Source organism: Peromyscus eremicus, chromosome 6 (assembly GCF_949786415.1).
Source record: "Peromyscus eremicus chromosome 6, PerEre_H2_v1, whole genome shotgun sequence".
NCBI classification, from domain to species: Eukaryota; Metazoa; Chordata; class Mammalia; order Rodentia; family Cricetidae; genus Peromyscus; species Peromyscus eremicus.
The window spans coordinates 115,929,814-115,952,251 of NC_081421.1; the positions used below are offsets into that span (position 1 = coordinate 115,929,814).

Here is a 22,438-nt window from a genome sequence, read left to right on the forward strand (position 1 = left end):
GTGCATTTTGGAAATGTAATCATAAAAATTATTACTTTGTACAATTAATATATGCTGGTAAAAGGCAAATTTATTCAAAAATACATTTCCTGTGCTGAATCTCCTAAATATGTTAAAATATGACTATATGTTTGTTTCTAATCTGTAAAGGGCAGGATATCCTTCTGGTTGTATAGATGTAATCTGAAAAGCAAATACAAAGTGAACAGTGCAGAACATGATCAGAAGAAATAATCCATAACTCTTCCCATGGAAAGCAGATTTAAATCAGAAAACTAAGCTTCCAGATTACTCTTCTCTCTCCTCCAACTCATTTATTAAACACCTCTTCCTATGTTCAGCCTCACTGCTCACCTCATCTAGTATATTCTCTTCCATCCCAGACTTTTTTTTAAAAATTTTTATTTTGCAATACAATTCAGTTCTACATATCAGCCACAGATTCCCTTGTTCTCCCCCCTCCCGCCCCCCTCACCTTCCCCCCAGCCCGCCCCCCATTCCAATCTCCTCCAGGGCAAAGCCTTCCCCACAGACTGAGATCAACCTGGTGGACTCAGTCCAGGTAGGTCCAGTCCCCTCCTCCCAGGCCGAGCCAAGGGACCCTGCATAGGCCCCAGGTTTCAAACAGCCAACTCATGCAATGAGCACAGGACCTGGTGCCACTGCCTGGATGCCTCCCAAACAGATCAGGCCAATCAACTGTCTCACCCACTCAGAGGGCCTGATCCAGTTGGTGACCCCTCAGCCATTGGTTCATGTTTCATGTGTTTCCGTTTGTTTGGCTATTTGTCTCTGTGCTTTATCCGACCTTGGTCTCAACAATACTCGCTCATATAAACCCGGAAAGTCCGCCATCCCAGACTTTTATTCATAGACAAACTGCTGGACTCTATTAATTTTTCCTCCTCTTAGGAAGTTCCTCTACATCATTCTATTCCTTCCTGATTTCCTCCCTTCCTGAAGTGAGAAAAAGTCATGCACAGTTTGCAATTCGGTTTTCCTCTAATTATTTCATCTCTGCTAGTAACAAATTTATAATTATTGGAGAGTAGAATGTAAGTTTAACTTTGTAAATGTATCTCCTGTCATGTAATATGAGTTCTTAATATATGCATAATGATTTCATTAGTAATATAACAAAAACACAAAATAATTAAATTTTAATTGTCTTTTTTATTCTGATATGGTTATTATTCAATAAGTTAAGATTTTGACAATGCATGGAATTTTAATATGACTACATTTAGCCTTAACTTTCTATTGAAGGCTTGAGTCCCACAACTCTCCAGAATAAGATCTACAGCTCTTCACTGAGACCCACAGACCAAAGAAGTAATTTCGTCAATTGTTCTAGAGAAAAAGCTCATTTTTCAATATACTTGATGTTTTCAGGAGTTTCATGCTCTATAGTCTCCTATAAAAATCAAAAGAATTCTCACTTATAAAACTTTAGCAAGCTGCATGCTTCTTAGGAGATCTTGTTTATCTATAATTTCTATCTTCATTTTAATAAGATTGCAAACAAGAGAGCTATTATATTAGAAGATTTGCAGCTGTAAGTTTAAAAATGCAAACATTGTAAGTTTCAAAAATATTAAAATGAAGATGAGATATGCATATAAATTATGGCTCTGGTGATTTCTCTTTCTAGCTTCAAATCAATCATCATTAACATTACTCAGTGTTTCTTCTTTTATTTTCTTTATTGTTTTAAAAGGGAGAGCGTGGAAGTCCAGGCCCACTTGGTCCCCAGGGGGAAAAGGGTGTCATGGTAAGAGTTCAATGATCTAAAAACTTTGTTTCCAACACACATAGGTCGAGGACTTCTAGGAGTAGACCCAATTCACTTGGAATTCAAGTGAAAATGTTATTTTTGTAATAAGTTTCCAATGAACTTTCCTTTTTAGCATTTTATATCCTAGAATGGTGTTCTATGGTATCAAATCCATGAAAAATCATAAAAATAAGCTGCCTTAGTAAAATTATTTTATACTTATGGGAGAATAATTAAATGACTATAAATTAGCCATACTGGATTAAAAAGAAAATTCAATTAAAATTCTTCATGTTCACGTGCAAATAAAGTTCATATTACACATATCCTCAACAACTCTTCCACCAGTTTTGGCCATGAGGTTGGTTTTTTAGCACTTAAGAGTTTAAGCACCAAAAAGTTATCTTATTCTTTTTATATCTTCAAGATAATGACAACTGGAAGGTTTTATACGTAAGGTTTTTTTTAGTTTATTAAATAGTCTGTAAGTGTTATATGAAGTTAAAAGGATGATTATTATCTGTTTTAGGACTTCATTTCAGAAAACATATAAAAAATGTCTTGTGGCACATAACACTAGCTACAAACTCATTCTGCCTCTCACTCTTTATTTTTAATTTCTGCACCATCAGAGGAGTGCCACAAGATTATTTTTAGCAGTTTCTAGTTGGGACAGACAGAAAACCTAGCATCTATATAAAATCAATCAAATTCAAGAATCTTTACTTCCTAAGGCATCTTCAGAACTAGTACCATAATGCATGTGTTTTTTCTAAAAGTTGATGGCCTAATTGCATCCACCTTCCTTAGTTGTGGAATTCCCTAACTTCTCTCAAAAGTTAGTAATCCATGCTACGCGTCACTGAGCATTGTCATGGGTAAGATACCATCACCTACAGAAGGAGGAAACAAAGGCGTCTTCCTGGTACTGTAACACATAGTGCCACCTAGTGACTCTCTTTTCCAAGCAAGGACATAATAAACAAATGTGCATCTTCTACATAAATACATCTTTAACTTTTCTGGTCTGCTGTAGAATATTTCCCAGGCTTCAAGTATAGCAGGTAGGAAAGGATGGTCTTATCAAGCTGTTGTTTTTGTTACTATTTATAGTTTTCTGGCTTTTTTCTCTGAAAGGAAAATAATTGATTTTATGTCTTTCATATTTCACTTAAATCATAGGGCTACCCAGGTCCTCCTGGGGCTCCAGGACCCATAGGCCCACTGGGATTACCTGTAAGTATAGAACAAACTCTGTGATCCTTTCTTGAATGTCCACTTTAATTTAAATCCATTGCTTTTGTTGTACTGTCTTTGGGGTCTCGTGTAAAATCAGTTGTGTATAAGGTAATGGAGATTGCTTGTCTCCCAAACTGTATGAGCATTCCAAAATATTTCTCAATATTTTGAATTCCTTATCCCTACTATGTTTAGTAACCAATTTCAGTTCTCTAGCCTAAACTAATATACATACATACATATATATGCATGTATAAATACATACTATTTTATAAATATATAATCTTCATTTATAAGAAAATAGAATCAGTAATCAAAATACAGCTGAGATCAGAGGAATTAACAAAACACAAGCAGATGTTTTAACATGCTTTTCTTAAAATTTGCAAATATTCTCAAACAAACAGTTAAAATTCATAGGAAATGTGCCTTGGTAAGTAAAACTTGAGCTTTAAATATATTCCATATATTGTTTTCAGAAAGATAATTAAATCTTGCCCTGAAAGAGAGAACCTTTGCTTACATGATTTGACAGTTGTGTTAACACGAGTCTGAAGAAGTTCAGCCTCAGTGGTGTCAGGGCAGAAGTTCTCGTTACAGAAATCATTGATATTGTGCTTCGTGATGCTTCCAGTCTAAAATGTAAGCTGGTTTTCTAGTATATTTGTAGACATATTAACTTCTAAAGCAAGGAAGACTACAGCAATCTCTTGTCAACCTCTTCACTCATATAAAAGAAAGAGTAGACTTGACCCTAAAATTCAGTCCATTTTTTTCTACCTAAAGTTCATAACTAAACAGAAGACATAGGCTGTTAAATGAAGAGATCAGTGCCAGGATCAGGGTGCCTCTCTATGAGTGTTTGGTCAGGGAGTCCCCAAAGGCACCCAAAACCACCCAGGGCATTACTATTGCTCACGTTACTCACCATAACAAAGAGGAAAGACCTGATAGCTGAAGACATGATGCACGATGCACGTGGACTGCAGGACATAGAACAATCAATCTCACATTGACCAGGAAGGTCCCTGCTGGTGAGCTTTCATAGTGTGAGAAGGTGCTATGTGGGTTGCTGGTGGAGAGAAGAATCGAAGGTCTTACCCAGCTCTGGGCTTCGCATGCTCCCGGCAAACTGTACCCACCGGTGCAGCCGTGGTGTGGTGGTTATGGGACCACCAACTGCTTTATGATTGCATCTGAGGCCCACTGCACAGGAGGGATTTCATGTCTGCTCGTGTGAACCTGGTCAAAAGGCCACAGTTGTGAAGATCTCATGAGGAGCCTACTATTGCTGTTTGGCTAAACGATCACATTCTCAAGAATTGCCTTCTAAAGTCTATATTTATAGCCACAACTTGGTGCTATTTTCTAATAATAGGAGACTTAATATATCATTAAACTTAACTTTAAAATGAAACTTAACTTCAGCCGGGCGGTGGTGGCAGCAGCGCACGCCTTTAATCCCAGCACTCGGGAGGCAGAGCCAGGCGGATCTTTGTGAGTTCGAGGCCAGCCTGGTCTACAGAGTGAGTTCCAGGAAAGGCACAAAGCTACACAGAGAAACCCTGTCTCGAAAAACCAGAAAAAAAAAAAAGAAAAAGAAAAGAAAAGAACCTTAACTTCCATTATAAGCTACTTTTGATATATTAATTTAAAATCATTTATGACATTTTTCATAGACTCAGAAAATAGACAAATTTTATACATGGGGTTATAATAGATACCTCTAATAATAACAAGGAAATTGTAACGGTAATAGCCATTGCGTCTTTGGTGGACCAGGCATAGCAAACTGGTTTGACTGGCGAAGTGCCCTCTCCTTCCTCCATTCCTGTCCTGCACTCCTCCTGAACACTGCTTGTCCAGTGAATAGCTAACCCTTCCAATCCATCTCATACGGAAATGACATTTTTCCAAAAAGTGAAATATTTTAAAAGCAGAACATTAGGGAGAGATGCATGGTATTGATTAATTAAAGTTTATTTGTAGGGCAACTAATGAATATCATTTTAAAAATTCTTCATTTAAAAAATGTATCACATAAGAAAGGTATAACTACTACTCTGATAACAATGCTATGAATTTTGATATCTGAGTTTTTTATCTTCATCATGTAGGGTCTTGCTGGGGCAAGAGGAGCACCTGGGAGTCTGGGTCTTAAAGGACAAAGAGTAAGTAATACAAAAGTGTGTTAACCTCAAAAGAGTCACCTCATATGGATGTGTTCAGCAAAACCTGCTCTACACCTTCTGGAATCATGCTAACATGTTGTCAGGGCTTTTTTTGCTGTTTTATTCTATTATTAATAGAATTAGCTCAACATTTCAATTACCTGTAGTAATTGACATTATAACTAATACTTTGTACATGTAAAATTATACTTCTTCATTTTTATTTTTACATACTACAATATCACGTAGAATTCCTTTTTTAATCCCCAACCTCTCCTTCCATAATAAATGTGAAGATCTTTAAATAAATTACATTTATATTCACAACAGATTTATATGTCATGAAAGATGATAATAAAATAAAACAAGAATAGAATGGAGATACATGGGATGAATTAGTATTTATCAGTTGTAGATCAAAGGTATTTTAATTATTATTGTCTAACAGTTAATATGCAGAAATATGTGTAGAGGATATTTATCTCCCAAGTCATCTCTTAAGCATTAACTCTTTTTATGTATATGTTGAGCAACCACTTGTGTACCTGTCACGTGTATATTGCCTCGTTTAATACTCAGAGCCTCCTTAAGAAGACACAGCACCGTATCATAGACATCATGCTTGAAGCTGTAGAGACACAGAAGAATGTCTCAACCAGCATTCAAGCTTTGACTGTTTATTTGATGCCATATGGAATAGTAGAGGATACTTCTTCTCCTCCTCTGAATGTGTGGCTTTAAGAGTTGCATTTCATGTGTTGAACTTCACTTGGCTTAAATTTTAGAGCTAGTGAACAGATTTTTTGATTCCAAAAGCATGATCTCTAACTAACAACGATGTTTAAACATTAAAAAATAATAAAGATAAAAATCACTGGAGTTTCCCTGTTGTAAAATTGAGAAAGAGTGTTGTGAAGTACCAGTTCGAGAACGGCTTTGATGTTATGTCATGTGTGGTAGGTGGGGATTGAAGAAAGTACTTTGTCTTTTTTCTCATTTATTTTATGAAAAACTCTTTTTCTTCCTGGCTTTCAGATTTACAGTCTACAAACATCCATGATGTTTGAACCATTTTAGCTTAAATGAATTTAAAACTAGGAGAAAAGTGATTTGTACTCTGTCATTTTGCTGTTTACACCCAGCCAGGACTCAATTCTTGGTGAGGTCAAATGTGTATTTTTCTAGTGTGAGTCACAGTTGCGAAGCTCAAACAGTTTGTGGCAGGTGGATGATCTGAACCTTTTGTTAGTTGAATGATTTAGGTCTCGTTGACTCTCTGGCAAATTCATGTCCCTAACCATGGTACATGCCGAACCATTTGAATGATCTCATAAATCCTATGACAAGTTCTTTTGCTCTGCAGTTTTTCTAACTTCACTCTGACCATGTGTAGCTTCCTGCTTTCCTGGTTTGTCACTTTGTCCCCAGCTCTCACATCTCCAACTTTTTCCATCATTTTCCATATACAATTTACTGACTCTTTCTGATTGGCTCCATGCAACTTTAAACCATGTCACTCAGTAATTTCTACAAAAAGGAACTATTGTTAGGGGAGGAGGATGTCTTTCTTCACTAGGAGAATATTATAGGCAGCTAGTAGACTTTATACAATAAAATGTAACTGAATGGGGATGGAGAGATTGTTAAGAGAACTTGGTTCTCAATTGGTTAAGAGAACTTGCTGCTCAATCATGAGAACCTGGGTTGTGTTTGTTAACACCCATGTCAACCAGCTCACAACTGTCTGTACCTCCAGCTCCAGGAGATCCAAAGCCCTCTTTGTCAGATCTTGGGTCCACACAGTGGTACACCCCAAAAGCTAAGGGAATCAATTCTTGTAGCACACCTGTCATTCCTTTGTGTGACAGGACCCTGAATGGAAACTCCACTCTTAGGTACATGTGTTCTGAGCCCGTACAGAGTGATCATAATACTCATTTGCTCTTCCTATTTGGTCTGGGATTTATACTGTTCTCGAATGGTCATACAAACACCATCATTGCTAGGACCACTCCTGGGAGATTCTGCCTACTGACAACCCACCATATATCTACCCAACCTTTGTTGATTTCTTATGGTTTATATAACACTTAACTAAACCCAGAGGACTCTATGTCAACTAGCCCTCAGGTTTCAGACCACAGTAGACTTTCCAATTTTGTGACTTATGGTCTAGAAACTGTGAAATACCACGGAGTACTAAAATCCACCAAGGGGAAGGAAAAATAAATCAAAGAGGCCACAATGCCAACATCTGAAGAGTAAGCTGAATATAATATCATGAAAATTTCTGTAACTTTCAGTAGGACAATTGTATAATCATGCCTCTTACATAGCTGCAAAGACAGCACGATTCCATTAAAAGGTAGTCATAAATAAACTAAATTATTATATAAATACCCTTTATATGTAAAACATTACTCAGCTTAACCTTTTGCTAGCTGGTATGTTTAGCTGGAGAACAGCTAAGTGAAGTGAAGTGATTTGATATACTAAAGCATTTTGTGCAGTTCACAAAATCCTTTCATTTGTATAGATGATGTAAGCTAACACATTTGCTACTTTAGTCCAGATGATGGTGGCTTGGCCTGATGGGCAAGTAAAGCCAGCACAGGCTGAGCCATTGCCTTTCCCATACACAGTTGACCCTTAGAGGATAAGTGATCAAAAGAACCCTTGATATCTGCCCAGTACTTCCTTCTGTGTCCAGCTGCCCAGCAAGGAAAGTAATGCAGGCAAAGCAGATCCCACCTGCTCACCTGGGCACGAATTAAGTCTTTGATCACAAGATCCCTTAATATACACACTCTTTCTCTAGAGCAGTGGTATAGAGAGGCATGCAGCTGGAGAATTTGGTATTGAGACCAAGCTACATAATACCAAGGTGAGGTGGAGGGATAACTGTGTTAGAAACATGCAACATCTTAAGCTTTTCTCTAGAAAAGTGAAACCTGTATGGTCATAAACATTCTGCAAATTGGCCCCTTCAAGGAACTTCATATCCCTTTAAAGTGAAGTCACTTTCAGTAGTTTGTTTTTAAGCTCAGTGCTAGGCAATAGCTGAAGCATCTCAAGAGATAGTTTTCTCGTCTACTCTTTTAAAAAAAAAAGTTTATAGCAGAAACCTTTTCCTCAAAAGTCCTGATAGTGTTAATCTTGTTCAGTGGACCACTTGGTTCCAGCTGTGTAAAGCAAGGGCCAGAAAAAGACTGCTCGGCATCGTTAGTTAGGCATGTGAGTGACTTAAAAATTATTGGGGTCATACCAAGATCCAGATCTTGCTTCAGGAACATAAATACATTGAGTCCATCTGTCCTGTGAATATGGCTATTTCCTTCATTCATGGACATTCATTCTATCATAACTTATCTCAGCAGTCATAGAAATGGATTTAGGGGTCTCATAAAAGTCTTCCTAAGTAAACCTAACATTAATATATGTTAATGTTTTAGTTGATTGTGGTTTCTTCTTTTAATTTTAATATTTATATGAAGTAGCGGACCCAGCACCTTATGCATCACTCATGAGCCTGGCTAACTCAAACATGAAATGTGCTTTTCTTTAATGGAGTTGAGGTATTCAACTTTCACTCTGGCTTTGAGAGCCCTCTCCCAGCTACCATGGACAGCTTTGACATTCCCAATGGCATGGAGAAAAGTCTGGGTGTTCTGTTTATGTGGCATGCTTTGACCCAGAAAATGCTCTTGAGAGACCCATGAGACACTTTCAAGCTGTTACTTTTTAACTATCATGCCAAATTATGTGCCTGTTAAAATGACATGCATCTAGGGCCTTGTCCTGAAGTTTGTCTTAGGAGTCAGATGCGGAATGTGCATTAGCCAGTGGGATGTGTCTACCACCAGAGGGAAATCTACTATGTTGCCAGGCTAAGCCTTTAGCTCATTAGCTCACTCTTGCCTGAAGCATAGAGAGTCTCAGTCTTCCTTAGAATGGTGTTTTCAAACCCTCACATGGCAACCTTTGGCTCTGTGACCTTAATGTGATCCCCTGATTAAGACTTTTTTTAAACTATACATGGTTATCTTTATTACTGTGAGCACAGAAATATCTCTTGGTAGATGAAATAATAAATGTAAAAAAGTGAGGGGGACAGCAGTAGTTCAATGAACTGCCTGTTTATGCTAGAGGCTAGAGTTCAGCACCAGCATCATAATAACAACAACAATAATAATCACTGTGAGACATTCTTGCATAAGAGTATGTTAATGTAAAACATTATACAAATAAGTAGTTGCATAAGCTTTCACTTTAACAGGAGAGTGGAGCAACAAATCCTTGTGGGTGGGAGTGCTCCAAACTGTTGAGTGTGCCTAGGAGTTTAGGAAGCTCAGGAAACCAGCCTGGAGAGGCCTGTTGTAGCAAGCAGCTTTTGATAATAAAGTTCTGGACCTTGCTAAGACATAGAAGAAGGCATGGAGCCAACACGAGGCCCTTCCACTCAGCACTTGACAGGGGAGGTTGTATAATTGCTCTGTATGGAAACCTTCTGCTTCCCATCACCAACTGCCTTGCTTTCTTAATACTTCTCTCCGTGCAGCCAACTCAGCCTGGCCCAGCTAAGTCTCATCCTTAAGCATCTTCACTCTTCTTCATGCTGTCCCTTTGTCTGTCCATCTCACAAGCCCATGAGGCTGACCATGCACTTCCAGATGGCATCTCCATTCCTGGGACAAATGTACCAGGTCTGCCTCCTCATGGACTCCTCCTCTTGGTCCTTGAATTCTTTACCCTTTTTAACTTTGCATTCCATAGGTTCCATAATGAAGAAATTCATGATTGTGTATCCACACAGCTATCTCTTCTCTACAGTAGATGCTCGTGTAGAGGACATAGAATTGAGTCCCTTACAGAGCCCTTCGAGATGGTTATGCTTTAGAAAGTGAGACTTATCAGTGTATGAGAGCAACTGGCTCTTCTCTACAGCTAACTATTGAGTAAATATTGAAAAGATTTGCCCTTGAATGGCCTTTCTGTGCCTATTCTATGCCCCTGCCACCTTCCAGTAACTGCTGTCCAGTAGGCAATAGCAAGCACATTGTCCTGAACGTTCATTTTCTAAAAATGCCAAGAGAGAATGGCAATTCCAAAATAATGGAACTTAAGAAGACTGTTTAGGAAAAAAAACCCAGCCACTTATAAGTTAACTTATAGTCATTTAAGAATAAATCCCAGAGAACTACTGAGTAATAAAAAAAAATAAACAAAATGAGCAAAAATCACCTGGGGTTATAGATACCCCAGCAACTCTTGTGGATATTTTTGTACTCATCTAAGTTACTATGTGGCATAACATCTTTAAAACATGGAATTGATTATTATTTTAAAGGGAACATTTCAAATTAACAATGAGTTATTTTCTTCTACCTGTAGGGACCCAGAGGACCAGATGGCCTCCCAGGGGATCAAGGTGGACACGGTGCCAAGGTACTTGCTGATTCTCCATTTCATGTGCAGTTAAATTTGGCAGAACCATTATGGCCTGTATTTCCTTCTAATGCATAATTTTCACTGCACACCAGTCATGTATTTTAATATTGAGCTACATGCTTGATGCCTTTATTTCTGGGTGGTACCATGTAAGAATATGACTCAAATTCTGACCAATCCATCTGATATTGATATTTTGTTAGGGTGAAAAGGGAAACCAAGGAAAAAGAGGGCTTCATGGTCTTACTGTAAGTAATAAACCATGTCTCCTTCAGTATGAACATTTTCTATCTCTCTGCCTTTTACTTTCTTCCTTACACTATTTTGAGAAAGAGTTATATGACCTAAGCATTTTTCCCCCATGTGTAGGGTAAGACTGGAAGCCCAGGGGAGAGGGGAGTTCAAGGAAAACCAGTAAGTTTTTGTCTTCGATGTGTTATTGTTATTAATAATTGAGCTGATGTGATAATTGTCATGTTTACTTCATTCTCATCATGATTAGTTTTTTCTCTAAAACCCCTTTGAAAATGAAATGCTAAGATATGTAACTGCACCAGGATGTAATAAAGAGAATATACCAGAAGCTTCTATGACTGCTCACCTAGCTTCATTCTTACCTCAAGTGCTGTTTTGTCTTTTGGAGTGCAGAGCCACACACATCTTGCTTTCTTATTATATTGCTGTAGGAGCTTTCGGTATTTTATAATGTTGGATATTTCCCTGCTTTCTATCACCTTACCCCTAAGAATCAATAATTTCTGTAATTGTCATTGTGAAAGAGGGGAGAAATATCAAAAAATTGATATACAAACATATACACATATAATAATTACATGAATTAGCACACAGCTTACGTGTATGAGTATTTGAACTGCTTTCATTATGAATCATAATGTTAATGACACTTTGATTTGTTATACAAATATATATTATGGTTTAAATTTAAATAATTTGATAATTCAAATGGATTGTAGCTGAGTAGTTAAAAAAAGGCCAGGCCATCCTTGTTTCGGCTGGTGGTGGTTGTCACAGAGGACAACCTTTGCTTGTTCCTATTTGAAATCTGCTGCCCCCTGCCTGTTGTCTTTCATAATAGCAATGTACTTGACAATGGTCAAATCTAAAACACCAGAGATTTAAATGAGAGAAAATAAATGACTGTCCTGAAAAAGAGCTGTGTTTGGCCTTGTGCCTTTAACTTAAGGCATTCCCAAAGAACACCCCTGTGTCTTCATGTTCATCATGTGGGGGTTTATTATCGTGTCAGTGATGAGGATGCTTCTGTAGATTTGGACTGCTTTGCAATATTGCAGGCAAGGCTGAGCTCAAGTCCATTCCTATCATTTTAAAAAAGTGAGGCTCACAGAAATAGATTTACTCATCCTGTATATTGTTGACCTTCCTTAGAATTTTATCTTCATTTCCAGTTTAGACAAATGGGATATTTCCTTGTACAGAAAATGATGTGTTTATAATATCTATTGAGGTTTATGAAATTCTCTGCTTACTTGACTCCTCCTTAGCTGAAGTGGAGTTTTAGGAAAGCAGGGAACATTTCACTGGAAAAGCTAAATAAGCTCCAAAGATTTCTGTTATCTTTCAGAGGAATCTTACAGTCTCTACTCTTCAGATACTGTCAAAATAGGCAGTACTCTACAACACAACAATATTAGAGGTCAGACAACGTTTCTTGCATGCTCCTAAAAACGGCACAACCTTGGTTTGATAGGTTGGCTGTCTAGAGCATATTTTCTTACCCATGAAATGAAGAGACTAATAAGATCTGTAAAAGAATCCTCCTTGAAATCCCCCAGACCTTACCCCTCCTCCTCCCTCTCCCTCCTCCTCCCATTCTTCCTCCTCCTTTTTCTTCTTCTTGGTAGAGATTGATCCAGGGTCTAAGAACATGGATCAGTGTATGTTGTCACTGATCCACCACCACCCCCAAGAACTCAAATTGTCAGAATGGTAAAAACAAATCCTAAGTGAACTCAACAGTGCAGTACCCTAATAATCCTGAAAACCGGGAAGGGTGTATTTGTCTGTGGACCACCACTGTTCCATCCACCTGTAGATCTGTCCCAAAAGTCAAAATCAGAAAGAAAGGCCATGATCATTGGCTTTGTGGGGTCCTGGAGCCTGGGTGGCTGTTTTTTTACTATCTAAATTATAAAAATGACAACATTTCATACATTACTGGGTTTTTAATGAAGGCACCTTATCAATCCTTAAGATAGGTGTGTAAAAATCTCTCTGATCTTGTGTGTCTCTGTTTTTTCCCTTTGTTTCTTTCTAATTTTCCTTCATGTAGTTTGAAATTCTAATTTTGCTCAACCTTGATTATTTTTTTCCTGGTAATACTGTTTTGGAAATGGCTTCATTTGATGTAAGGATTGGTCTCACTGGCCTTCATAGGCTTGCAGTTTATCTGATGTGTTCTTCTCACCAATTTTCTTTTAACCCACCTGCATCTTGATATTTAACATAAACATATTCTATTTAGATTATGCTTTTTATTCTGATAATCTCTGCCTTTTAATTACAGTATTTGGTCCATTTCTGCTTAGTCTAATTGCTATGCTAGACTTATATCTATTTTGTGCTTTGTTTTTCTTGGTTTTGTTCAATATTTTCTGTCTTGAAAATTATATCTTAACTTTCCTATTGACTTTTAATTTTTACTCATTGTTAATTTAGGTAGTTATTCTAGGCCAGGATCAGCAAACTTTTCCCATAAAATATCAGGAAGGAAGCATTTATGTTATAGAATACATGTGTAAAAACTTACAGTCATATAGGACAATTTATTAACACATTGTCTTTATACTGTGGTTATGTTATGTATTACATCCATGTGTATTATGAATCCCTCATTGTAAACAAAGCTTGTATCTGAACATTAATAACATTTCATTTGCTTTGATATAAATTAGTGGTATACTTTAGAGCTTGGTGTGAGGAAACAGGCTCTCTACCCATCTTCTCATTTGCCATTTCTAGTGATTGTCATTCATTCTTGAAGGTTTGAATGTCTACATGCTGCCATTTTCCTGGAGCCTATGAAATATCTTTTAAGTTTCTTTTAGGAAAGTCTGCTAAGGGTGAATTATTCTAGTTTTGATTTGTAAAATATTTTTATTTCACTATTAATCTTTAAGGCAACTTTCAATGGATATAAAACTTTAGATTTAATTCATCACCATAAAAAGGCCATTGGGAGAGAGGATCCCTTCAGGAGAAAATCCTCATGTGTCTCTGCCAATATCTTCTTATGGAATGGGTGAAGATACACACCTTGTATTGAGTTAGACAGGTTGTTAGTCAAATACTGATTCTGCCACTTAGTGCTTGATGTAACTTTATATAAATTAATCAACCAACCTTTTTGAGCCTCAGTTTATCCACATTTAAAAATGAATATCTGGGTAGGAGGAACTAAAAAATGGGTCAGGGATTGTGAGCAATTCTTGCTCTTCCAGAGGATCTGAGTTTGATTACCAGCATCCACATGGGGTGGCTGACAACCTCCTGTAATTTCAGCTCCTAGGGATCCAATGCCCTCTACTGGTCTCCACAGGCATCTGCACATCATGTTACACACACACACACACACACACACAAATAATAATAATAATAATAATAATAATAACACATTTTAAAAACGAATCTTTCATGATTATAAGAACTATGATGATTATTGTGCACTTAGTACAACATTCTTTGTTATTCCCATGCTCATTTGTTCCCATGATTGCTGAGTCATGGAGTAGTGAGTTCTGCTGCAAAGTCATATATCATTAACAACATCTGAAAAGCCTTAATCAGAAGTTTTATTTTAAGCCAATTTGTGCCTTTCCTCTTAATCCTCAATAAAAACTGAGAACATGGAAATTGTATTCTTGTTTTGTGAAACAACCTTGGTGAAGAATCCACATTAATGGAAATACTAAGTTGGTTCTGAGTCCAAACACGTTTTACAGAGCAAACTGAGTGGGCAACATTTAAAGGTCTGAAATTTCATCACACATTTCAGTTAGCAGAGCAGGCAGAGCAAGGTCTTTGCATTGATCCTGTCTATTAATTTAGGAGTCTGACGCAAATGAAGAGCATATGATTTTCACAGCTGAAATAGAGCTCTAGCCACAATAAATAAATCAATAAATAAATAGATAATAAATAAATAAATGTAACTTTAAAATTAAAGAAAGAACAGCGTTATGTTTTCTGTTATGTAGAACTAAAATACAGCCCATCAGTTCCACCTCTAGTATTTGCCCAAAGTAATGGAAAGCCAGAACTTAGATACTGCATGCCCATGTTCACAGTAGCATGTGCACAATAGCCAAAAGCTGGGCGAACCTCGGTGTTCCCTGATGGATGAAAAAACAAAACGTGACTTGTGCATCCATGGAAATATCATTCAACTCTAAAAGGGATGTTTTGACCCATGCTACAAGGAAGAACCCTGAAGACATTCTACCCAGTAAATAAACCAGACACAAAAGAACAGGTATCATATGGTCTCAATAATTACCTGGACTGTCAAATTCATACAAACAAAAGTAGTTACAGGGAATAGGGAAAGTGGCAATAGCAATAAATGAATTATTATCAGGGCTTAACTGGGAAGATGAAAATGGATGGTGGGGATGGTTGATACACATTGTGGATCTACTTAATGCTAAAGAATTATATTCTTAGTTGTGGTTATGGTAAATCATATATATTTTATGACAAAAAAAATTAAAGAATATAGAGAAAAGAACCCACAAGCAAAGGCAAGGTGTGTAAACTAGCTAAAACATTTTCAGATGCCACCTCTTCTACAAATTTCTCCTTTGTTTGTCCAGGGCTTACAAGGACTGCCTGGCAGCCCAGGAGACAGGGGGCCTGCTGGAAAACCAGTAAGTTTCCTTCTGCTCTTCTAATTGTGGCTTTCCTGTAAGGTACATTTACTGTTTTCATGATTGTGAGTCTGAAGTGTGTGAGTGGCCTGCTTTAGAAACAGAATCAACCAAATTGCAAAGACAAACTCTACAGAATGGATGTTCTACTGTATCAGCTCTGCAGGATCCACACAAACACATATACGTGTATATTATATGCATATGTGAGTTATAGTTTTCACTGCCTCTATGGCTTCATGTAGTCAAATTTGGTGTCTTTCTCAGTGACTGTTAAAAGGGCCATATTTCTTCTTTTGAAAAGAGAAAATGTTTTGTTTTGGTGACTCTCAGAAACACTCTTTCTAGATGACCTGCTGTTCTTATAATTGTTACATTACCACACACACAATCACCAGCTCCATAATGAAGGCCACATAGAGAAGCCAGTCTCTGTATCTGATTGGCCCAAATGGGCAAATTTGACAGAAACGCTGTGACGTCAACAATGCAAAAACATATGCTGCAGTTCCTTAGCTATGCTGCGGTTCTGGAGTTTCCATGGAAAGTGCAGTGTACAAAGGAAGGACTTAGAGATACTCCTTTCTCACAGCTTCATCTTTATTACCAGTGAAGTCAGATGTAAGATGCTGTAATGTGTTTCTGAGATTCATAATACAATATAGTCTTTTGAAGCACTGAGTTGATATTATCACCAGTTGACACAATGGTTTGCAGGCAGCCTTTGTGTAATTAATTTAGATAGTAACAAGTGGAAAAAGTTACCAAAGAATAAAATGTTCACACTTAACCTATAACATAAGCTCGCCGAACAATAAGGGTTCACAATACGTATAATTCTTGCTTGATAAATATCTAAGATGTGGCCTTGATTTTGCGTAACTGAGTCTTTGGTTCGCTCTCTGTTGTATGTGCCTCAATCTACTATCCCATCACTAGGGTTTATTTGACCTGAAATAGCACAGTCCTCCTTTACCAGCTTCCTCTAGTACACTCCTCCTTCACACAGCTTCCTCCAGTACAGTCCTCCTTCCACACAGCCTCCTCTAGTACAGTCCTCCTTTACCAGCTTCCTCTAGTACATTGCTCCTTCATACAGTCTCCTCCAGTACAGTCCTCCTCCACACAGCCTCCTCTAGTACAGTCCTCCTTCACACATCCTCCTCCAGCACAGTCCTCCTCTACACAGCTTCCTTAACTATCTGATCACATCATAAGCTCCTTGAAGCAGAGACTATTTCTTTTACCTTCTTATCACCTTTCCTGTATGATGTCCAGCGTAGTCCATTTTCCCAATGTGTGTTTGTTAAACTGAATACACAAAAGGCTGTGCCCGAAGCATCACTGACAGTGAGCAGCATCACACTGAGGAAGCGGAAGGAAGACTCACAGGATTTTATCAGATAAGGGTGTCAATCGAGCCATGGTCAAAATGGAGACAAAAATCTTAGGATCTGAGTAAGGAAGGACTTGTAACTTAAAATTTATACAAGAAAACACTTGGGTTTTTTTTTTTTTTTTTTTGGTTTTTCGAAACAGGGTTTTTCTGTGTAGCTTTGTGCCTTTCCTGGAACTCACTTGGTAGCCCAGGCTGGCCTTGAACTCACAGAGATCCACCTGGCTCTGCCTCCTGAGTGCTGGGATTAAAGGCGTGCGCCACCACCACCCGGCAACACTTGTTAACAAAATGGCTTCATAGTGCTTAAAATGTCAATGTGAAGGTCACAATGTCACAGGAATGGCAATTAAAATATAAACCAATATTTGAACTACTAGTTCAATCATAGAAATGAATGGAATTGTTAAAATGAGGATGGCAAAAAATTAAATGTATTTTATATTTTGACAATAATATAATAAGTACTACAACCTTTTAAAGACTTTTCTTCATTGTGTGGCAGGCATTTCTATTAAATAGGTCACCATTCTTTGAGTCAGTCAACAGTTATTAAGAATCTGCTCTTGGTGTTTAACAGTGAGCATGAAGTTTCCAGTCCAGTGATAGGAGAAAGTATTGATGAAATGATTACATATATAAATAGATAATTATAAATTGAGATAAGTACCTGAAAGTACAGTCAGAGCTCAGTATCCCTGGGGAAGCAGTTCAGTACCCTGCCCAGAGACAGTCTGTGGATGCTCAAAAGCCTCATACAAAGTGGAATCATGTCTTTTTGTCACCTGTCCATTTCCTCATGTGTATTTTAAATCATCTCTGGGCTATCTATGTAAATAATTGCTACATGATATTGTTTAAGGAGCATCGTGAATAAAAAGTCTGTACAGGTTCACTGTAGACATTTGTAAAGATTGTCTTCTTTCTGTACTCATTGAGTCCATGGGGGGGCAGAGTGGATAAAGAAGACTAACTATGGAGGAGTTCAGATCTAGAGGGTCTATGATAAATAAGCTGTCATAATGTAGAGGCCTCAAGAAAGCTTCCTTGAGCAGAGCCATGTGATATGAGAGAAGAGTAATACTTATTTGAGCCAAGATGAGGAAATTTTGTTCCAGAACGAGAGGACAGACAACATGGCTGTGGCAGTTGGACAGGAAGCAGGTCCAACACAAGAACAGAAAGGGACATGCTGACCACACACACAGCCCTACGGGCCCTATTCCAAGGGATTTGTAGTTATTGTAAGGATAAATGGACGGCAGCAGGGGAAGGAACAATGATCAGATTATTGTCTCACAAGTATTATCAAACCATGTAGTAGAAGGAGTCAAGAGCCAAGATCCAGATAAGATGCAGCCAAAAGTCTATGATAAGCAGGCAAGAAAGAAGTAGAGAGAGGGGAAGGATTCCAAAGATGCTAAAAGCAGTAGGAGATACTGAGCCTGTTTTGAAGTATTATCCCTGAGTGTCTGGCTCCTTGCATTAAATATCATTTGTTGAAGCAAGAAAACAGTGAAATACTGGGCTGGAGAACTGAAGATCACAAATTGAGTGGTGAATCTGAGAGGCCTTTGAGAAATGATACGTTGGCTGTTGGATTCAGATCAGAGGAATGCACTAAAGTTATAAATATGAGAGTCGGGGCTGAAAAGACGGCTCAGAAGTTAAGAGCACTTACTGCTCTTGAAGAGGACCCAAGTTTGTTTCCCAGAAACCATGTGGTGGCCCACAACCGCCTGTAACTCCAACTCTGGGGGATCCTATGGTCTCTTCCAGCCTCCAAAAGCACCAGACATGCATGTGGCTCACATACATACATGCAGGCATGCACTCACACAAAGACACCATTGTTTGGAGACATAAGTACCATTGCGTGAGGAGAGTAGACATAGTGGGACCAGCAAGATGACTCAGTGGCTAAGGTGCTTGCTGCTAAGCCTGGTCACCTGAGTCCAATCCCTGGGACACACATGATGGAAGGAGAGAGAGCGAAATTAGTCCTGTATGCTGCCTCTGACTTCCATCTGTGCTATATGGCTAGTGACCCTCTCCCCCCAACACACACACATACATACACAATAAGTAAATAAATATAAAATAAATAAATAAGCATAATGAGACTTGAGCTTAGTCTCAGTTGGTGTTGCTTATTCAACAGAGGGGAACGTTTTATTCTACAGAATAGAAACTGTTCCAAGAACTGAGCGTAAGAGTTTTATAGACAGAATGGGCTGAAGAAATCAGAGGCCTGAGAGCTTCTAAGTCACTGTCATCGTAGAGTAAGGTGAGGCAGACAGTCACAGGAAAGACATGACACCCAGTCATTGCCAAGTGACCTTTTGGTAGGGACTGCAGCTGGAGGGGCATCGATGTTGTGCTGACTGAAACGGGCTGATTTGGAAATCTGCATTCCTCCCTGAGTTCTTAGAAGGCCAGACTGTACCTCCCTTTGGTTCAGTACTGCAGCTCTCTGGCGTTTGCATTCTGTTCTGTTGGGGCTGAATGAGAAGTCTTAGTTATTACAAACAATGGCCCCCTCTAACTGTTTTTATAGTGGATGTAAGGCTGAAGTTAAATATTAAAAATTTCAAATGTGGTAGAAAAGAATAAGAATGAAGAAAAGGTGGGGCGGGGCCAAGAGAAATGAAGCTGGCAGTCCAGTCACTGTTTTATTCGTCAGGTGCTTCTAAAACAGCCACACTATGTGTGACTGCTTTCAAGCTGGGACAGAAATGTTGAATAGTTGAGACAAAAACCACATGACCCACAAACCCAAAACCCTTCAGAAGAGCTTCGTGCCTGTCCACCTTTGATTTCATTTGATTGTTTAGGTCCTCTCTTGTTCTCTTCAGCCATTGCTTAATTCTATGGTGGCAAGTTGAGTGTAGGGACAAGGTCTATTGTAAATTTAATGCAAACATCCAGGAATTGGGATATTTTGTATAAATAAAGTAAATTTCTACAGATACCAAGAGAAAAACCAAACCTTCATTCAACAACATAACACACATTCTTTGGAAGTTCATATAAAACATTCCACAATATAGATCAAATTGTGGTCTAAAATATGCATCTTAACAAATTTTAAAGATAATATGATAAACATAAACATAATATGATAAACATAAACATAATATGATATCTGCTCACAGACCATAAAAGAATTAAGTTAAAAATGAAAATAGAAACATGCTGAAAAATCTCAAAATTTCCTGATATTTAAAAAAGCATACTTCTAAATAATACAGTGTTAAAAAATGAAATCCCATGCCAGCAACAAGGCTCAGCAGGTAAAGTGGGGCAAGCCTGATGTCCTTACTTAGTTCAGTCCCTGGAACCCACAGTGCAAGGAGAGAACCAACTTCTTCTAATCGTTCTCTACCCTCTACAAGCTCACTGTGGTACACACATCTCCACAAACACACACACACACACACACACACACACACACACACACACACACACGCACAACAATACTGATAAAATAAAACTCAGAAGAAAAATTTTCAAGTATCTTAGCTAACTTAAAGTGAAAATACAGCCTAAAAATTTGTGGATTAGAAGGAAATTTGTAACATACATTTTAAAAGAAATACTAGAGGGACTAGAGAGATGGCTCAGCAGTTAAGAACACTGGCTGTTCTTCCAGAGGGCCTGAGTTCAATTTCCAGTGCCCACATGGCAGCTCTTAACTGTCTGTATCCCCTGTTCCAGGGGATCTGACACCCTCACACGTATGTACACGCAGGCAAAGCACCAGTGCGCATAAAAAATAAATGAATCATTTTTTAAAAAATTATAAAGAATATTAGAAAGACAAAGCATTTCAAATACATAGTCTAAGCTTCCAATTAGAAATAAGAAAATTGAATATAGAGAAAGCATAATAAATAATAAAAATAAAAGCCAAAAACTAATTTAAAAATCAATTAACCCAAACACTTGTTCTGATGAAAAAAGAGAAAAAAAATCCTCAATCCACTGGCAGAATAATCAAGAGAATAGTAAGAAAACACAAATCACTGATGTCAGATACAAGAGAGAGGCCATCACTACTGATTTAAAAGGAAGAACAGCTCATATGTCCACAAACTCTGTAACTTAGATATAGTTAACCAGCTACTTAAAAGACTATTTTAACAAAACTCACTTAAAACCGATCATTTGAATAAGTCTATGTTGGTTAACCACTTAAATAAATAACCAATAACTTTCCCAAACAGAAAGCACTAGCCCTGGGTGATCTTGATAACGTCTAATAATCATTTAGCAAACAAATTATGGGAATTCTCTATAGCCTGAGTCAGGAGCTGGAAGCAAGGATGACTTCTTCCTGGGTCCTTTCAAGAGGCCAGAATTATCCCAGGACCAACAGACACATGTGTTACAGGAAAAGAAAAGAACAGACCAGTGTCACTCAGGAACGTAAGTATAGAGTCCTCAGCACAATGTTAGATCAAATCTAACACCATGTATTATACATCATGACCAAGAGAGGATTTATTCCAGGTACACAAGGGAAGTTTAACATTCAAAAAAACTATATAATCCATCACCTTAATAGTTTGAAGAAGAAAATAGTGTTATAAATACATCCAGGAAAATTATTTGACAAATTCTCATTCCCACTCATGATAGAAAATAAAATATAGACTCTCAGAAAACTTAGAATAAAGGAAAAATCCCTAAGCTTTGTGAAGGATATGTTTTGTTTTTGTTTTTTGTTTTTCAAGACAGGGTTTCTCTGTGTAGCTTTGCGCCTTTCCTGGGACTCACTTGGTAGCCCAGGCTGGCCTCGAACTCACAGAGATCCGCCTGGCTCTGCCTCCCATGAAGGATATGTATTGGGGGAAAACCTTAAAATCAGAGAAATTAATATATTTCCTTATAGTCATTTATTTGGCAATGGGAGAGGTGGAGGAGGTGGAGGAGGAGGGGGAGAACGAGGAGGGGAAATGAGACAGCAAGTTAAAATATTCCTAGGCAAACCACAGGGCATGCTGCTGAATGAAAGAAACCAACTGGAAAGCTGTATGCTATGGCATTCTGGAAAAGGCAAGACTGTAGAGACGGGGGCAGGGGGGAAATCACATACTTTTTCATTTAAAATATTTTTATTTGTCAAATATTTTCCAGGGTTATTAAGCAGATATGTGACTGTCATGCATATAAATAAGGTACATTGTGAAAGCCCTTAACACATGTTCTAGTTTCATAGGATGCAGTCTAGCGTTGAGGGAAGTCAGGGCAGGACCTGGAAGCAGAAACCATGGAGAAATGCTGTTTACTGACTCCATTTTGCTCAGCTCGAATTCTTGTAAAGCCTTGGATCACCTGCCTAGGGAACAGTGCCGCCCACAATAGACGTGTCAATTAAAAATCAAGACAGCCTCCCGTAGACATACCTACAGTTAAAGATAACTATGGGAGCACAACATTCAATATTAATTGGGTATTTGATAATGTTTGTTGAATGAATGAGTGAATTAGGGAGTAAAATGTA

The 22,438-nt window shown here is 38.0% G+C and overlaps 1 protein-coding gene across 1 annotated transcript in view; it reads left to right on the forward strand.

The window, feature by feature from the left end:
* Col24a1 (collagen type XXIV alpha 1 chain) overlaps positions 1-22,438 on the forward strand; it is a 293,451-nt gene that overhangs the window by 142,686 nt on the left and 128,327 nt on the right. Inside the window, exons 26-32 of the mRNA XM_059266384.1 lie at positions 1,718-1,771; positions 2,957-3,010; positions 5,131-5,184; positions 10,576-10,629; positions 10,836-10,880; positions 11,002-11,046; positions 15,483-15,536. Coding sequence (XP_059122367.1) covers positions 1,718-1,771; positions 2,957-3,010; positions 5,131-5,184; positions 10,576-10,629; positions 10,836-10,880; positions 11,002-11,046; positions 15,483-15,536 — 360 coding nt within the window. The remainder of the gene's footprint in view (positions 1-1,717; positions 1,772-2,956; positions 3,011-5,130; positions 5,185-10,575; positions 10,630-10,835; positions 10,881-11,001; positions 11,047-15,482; positions 15,537-22,438) is intronic.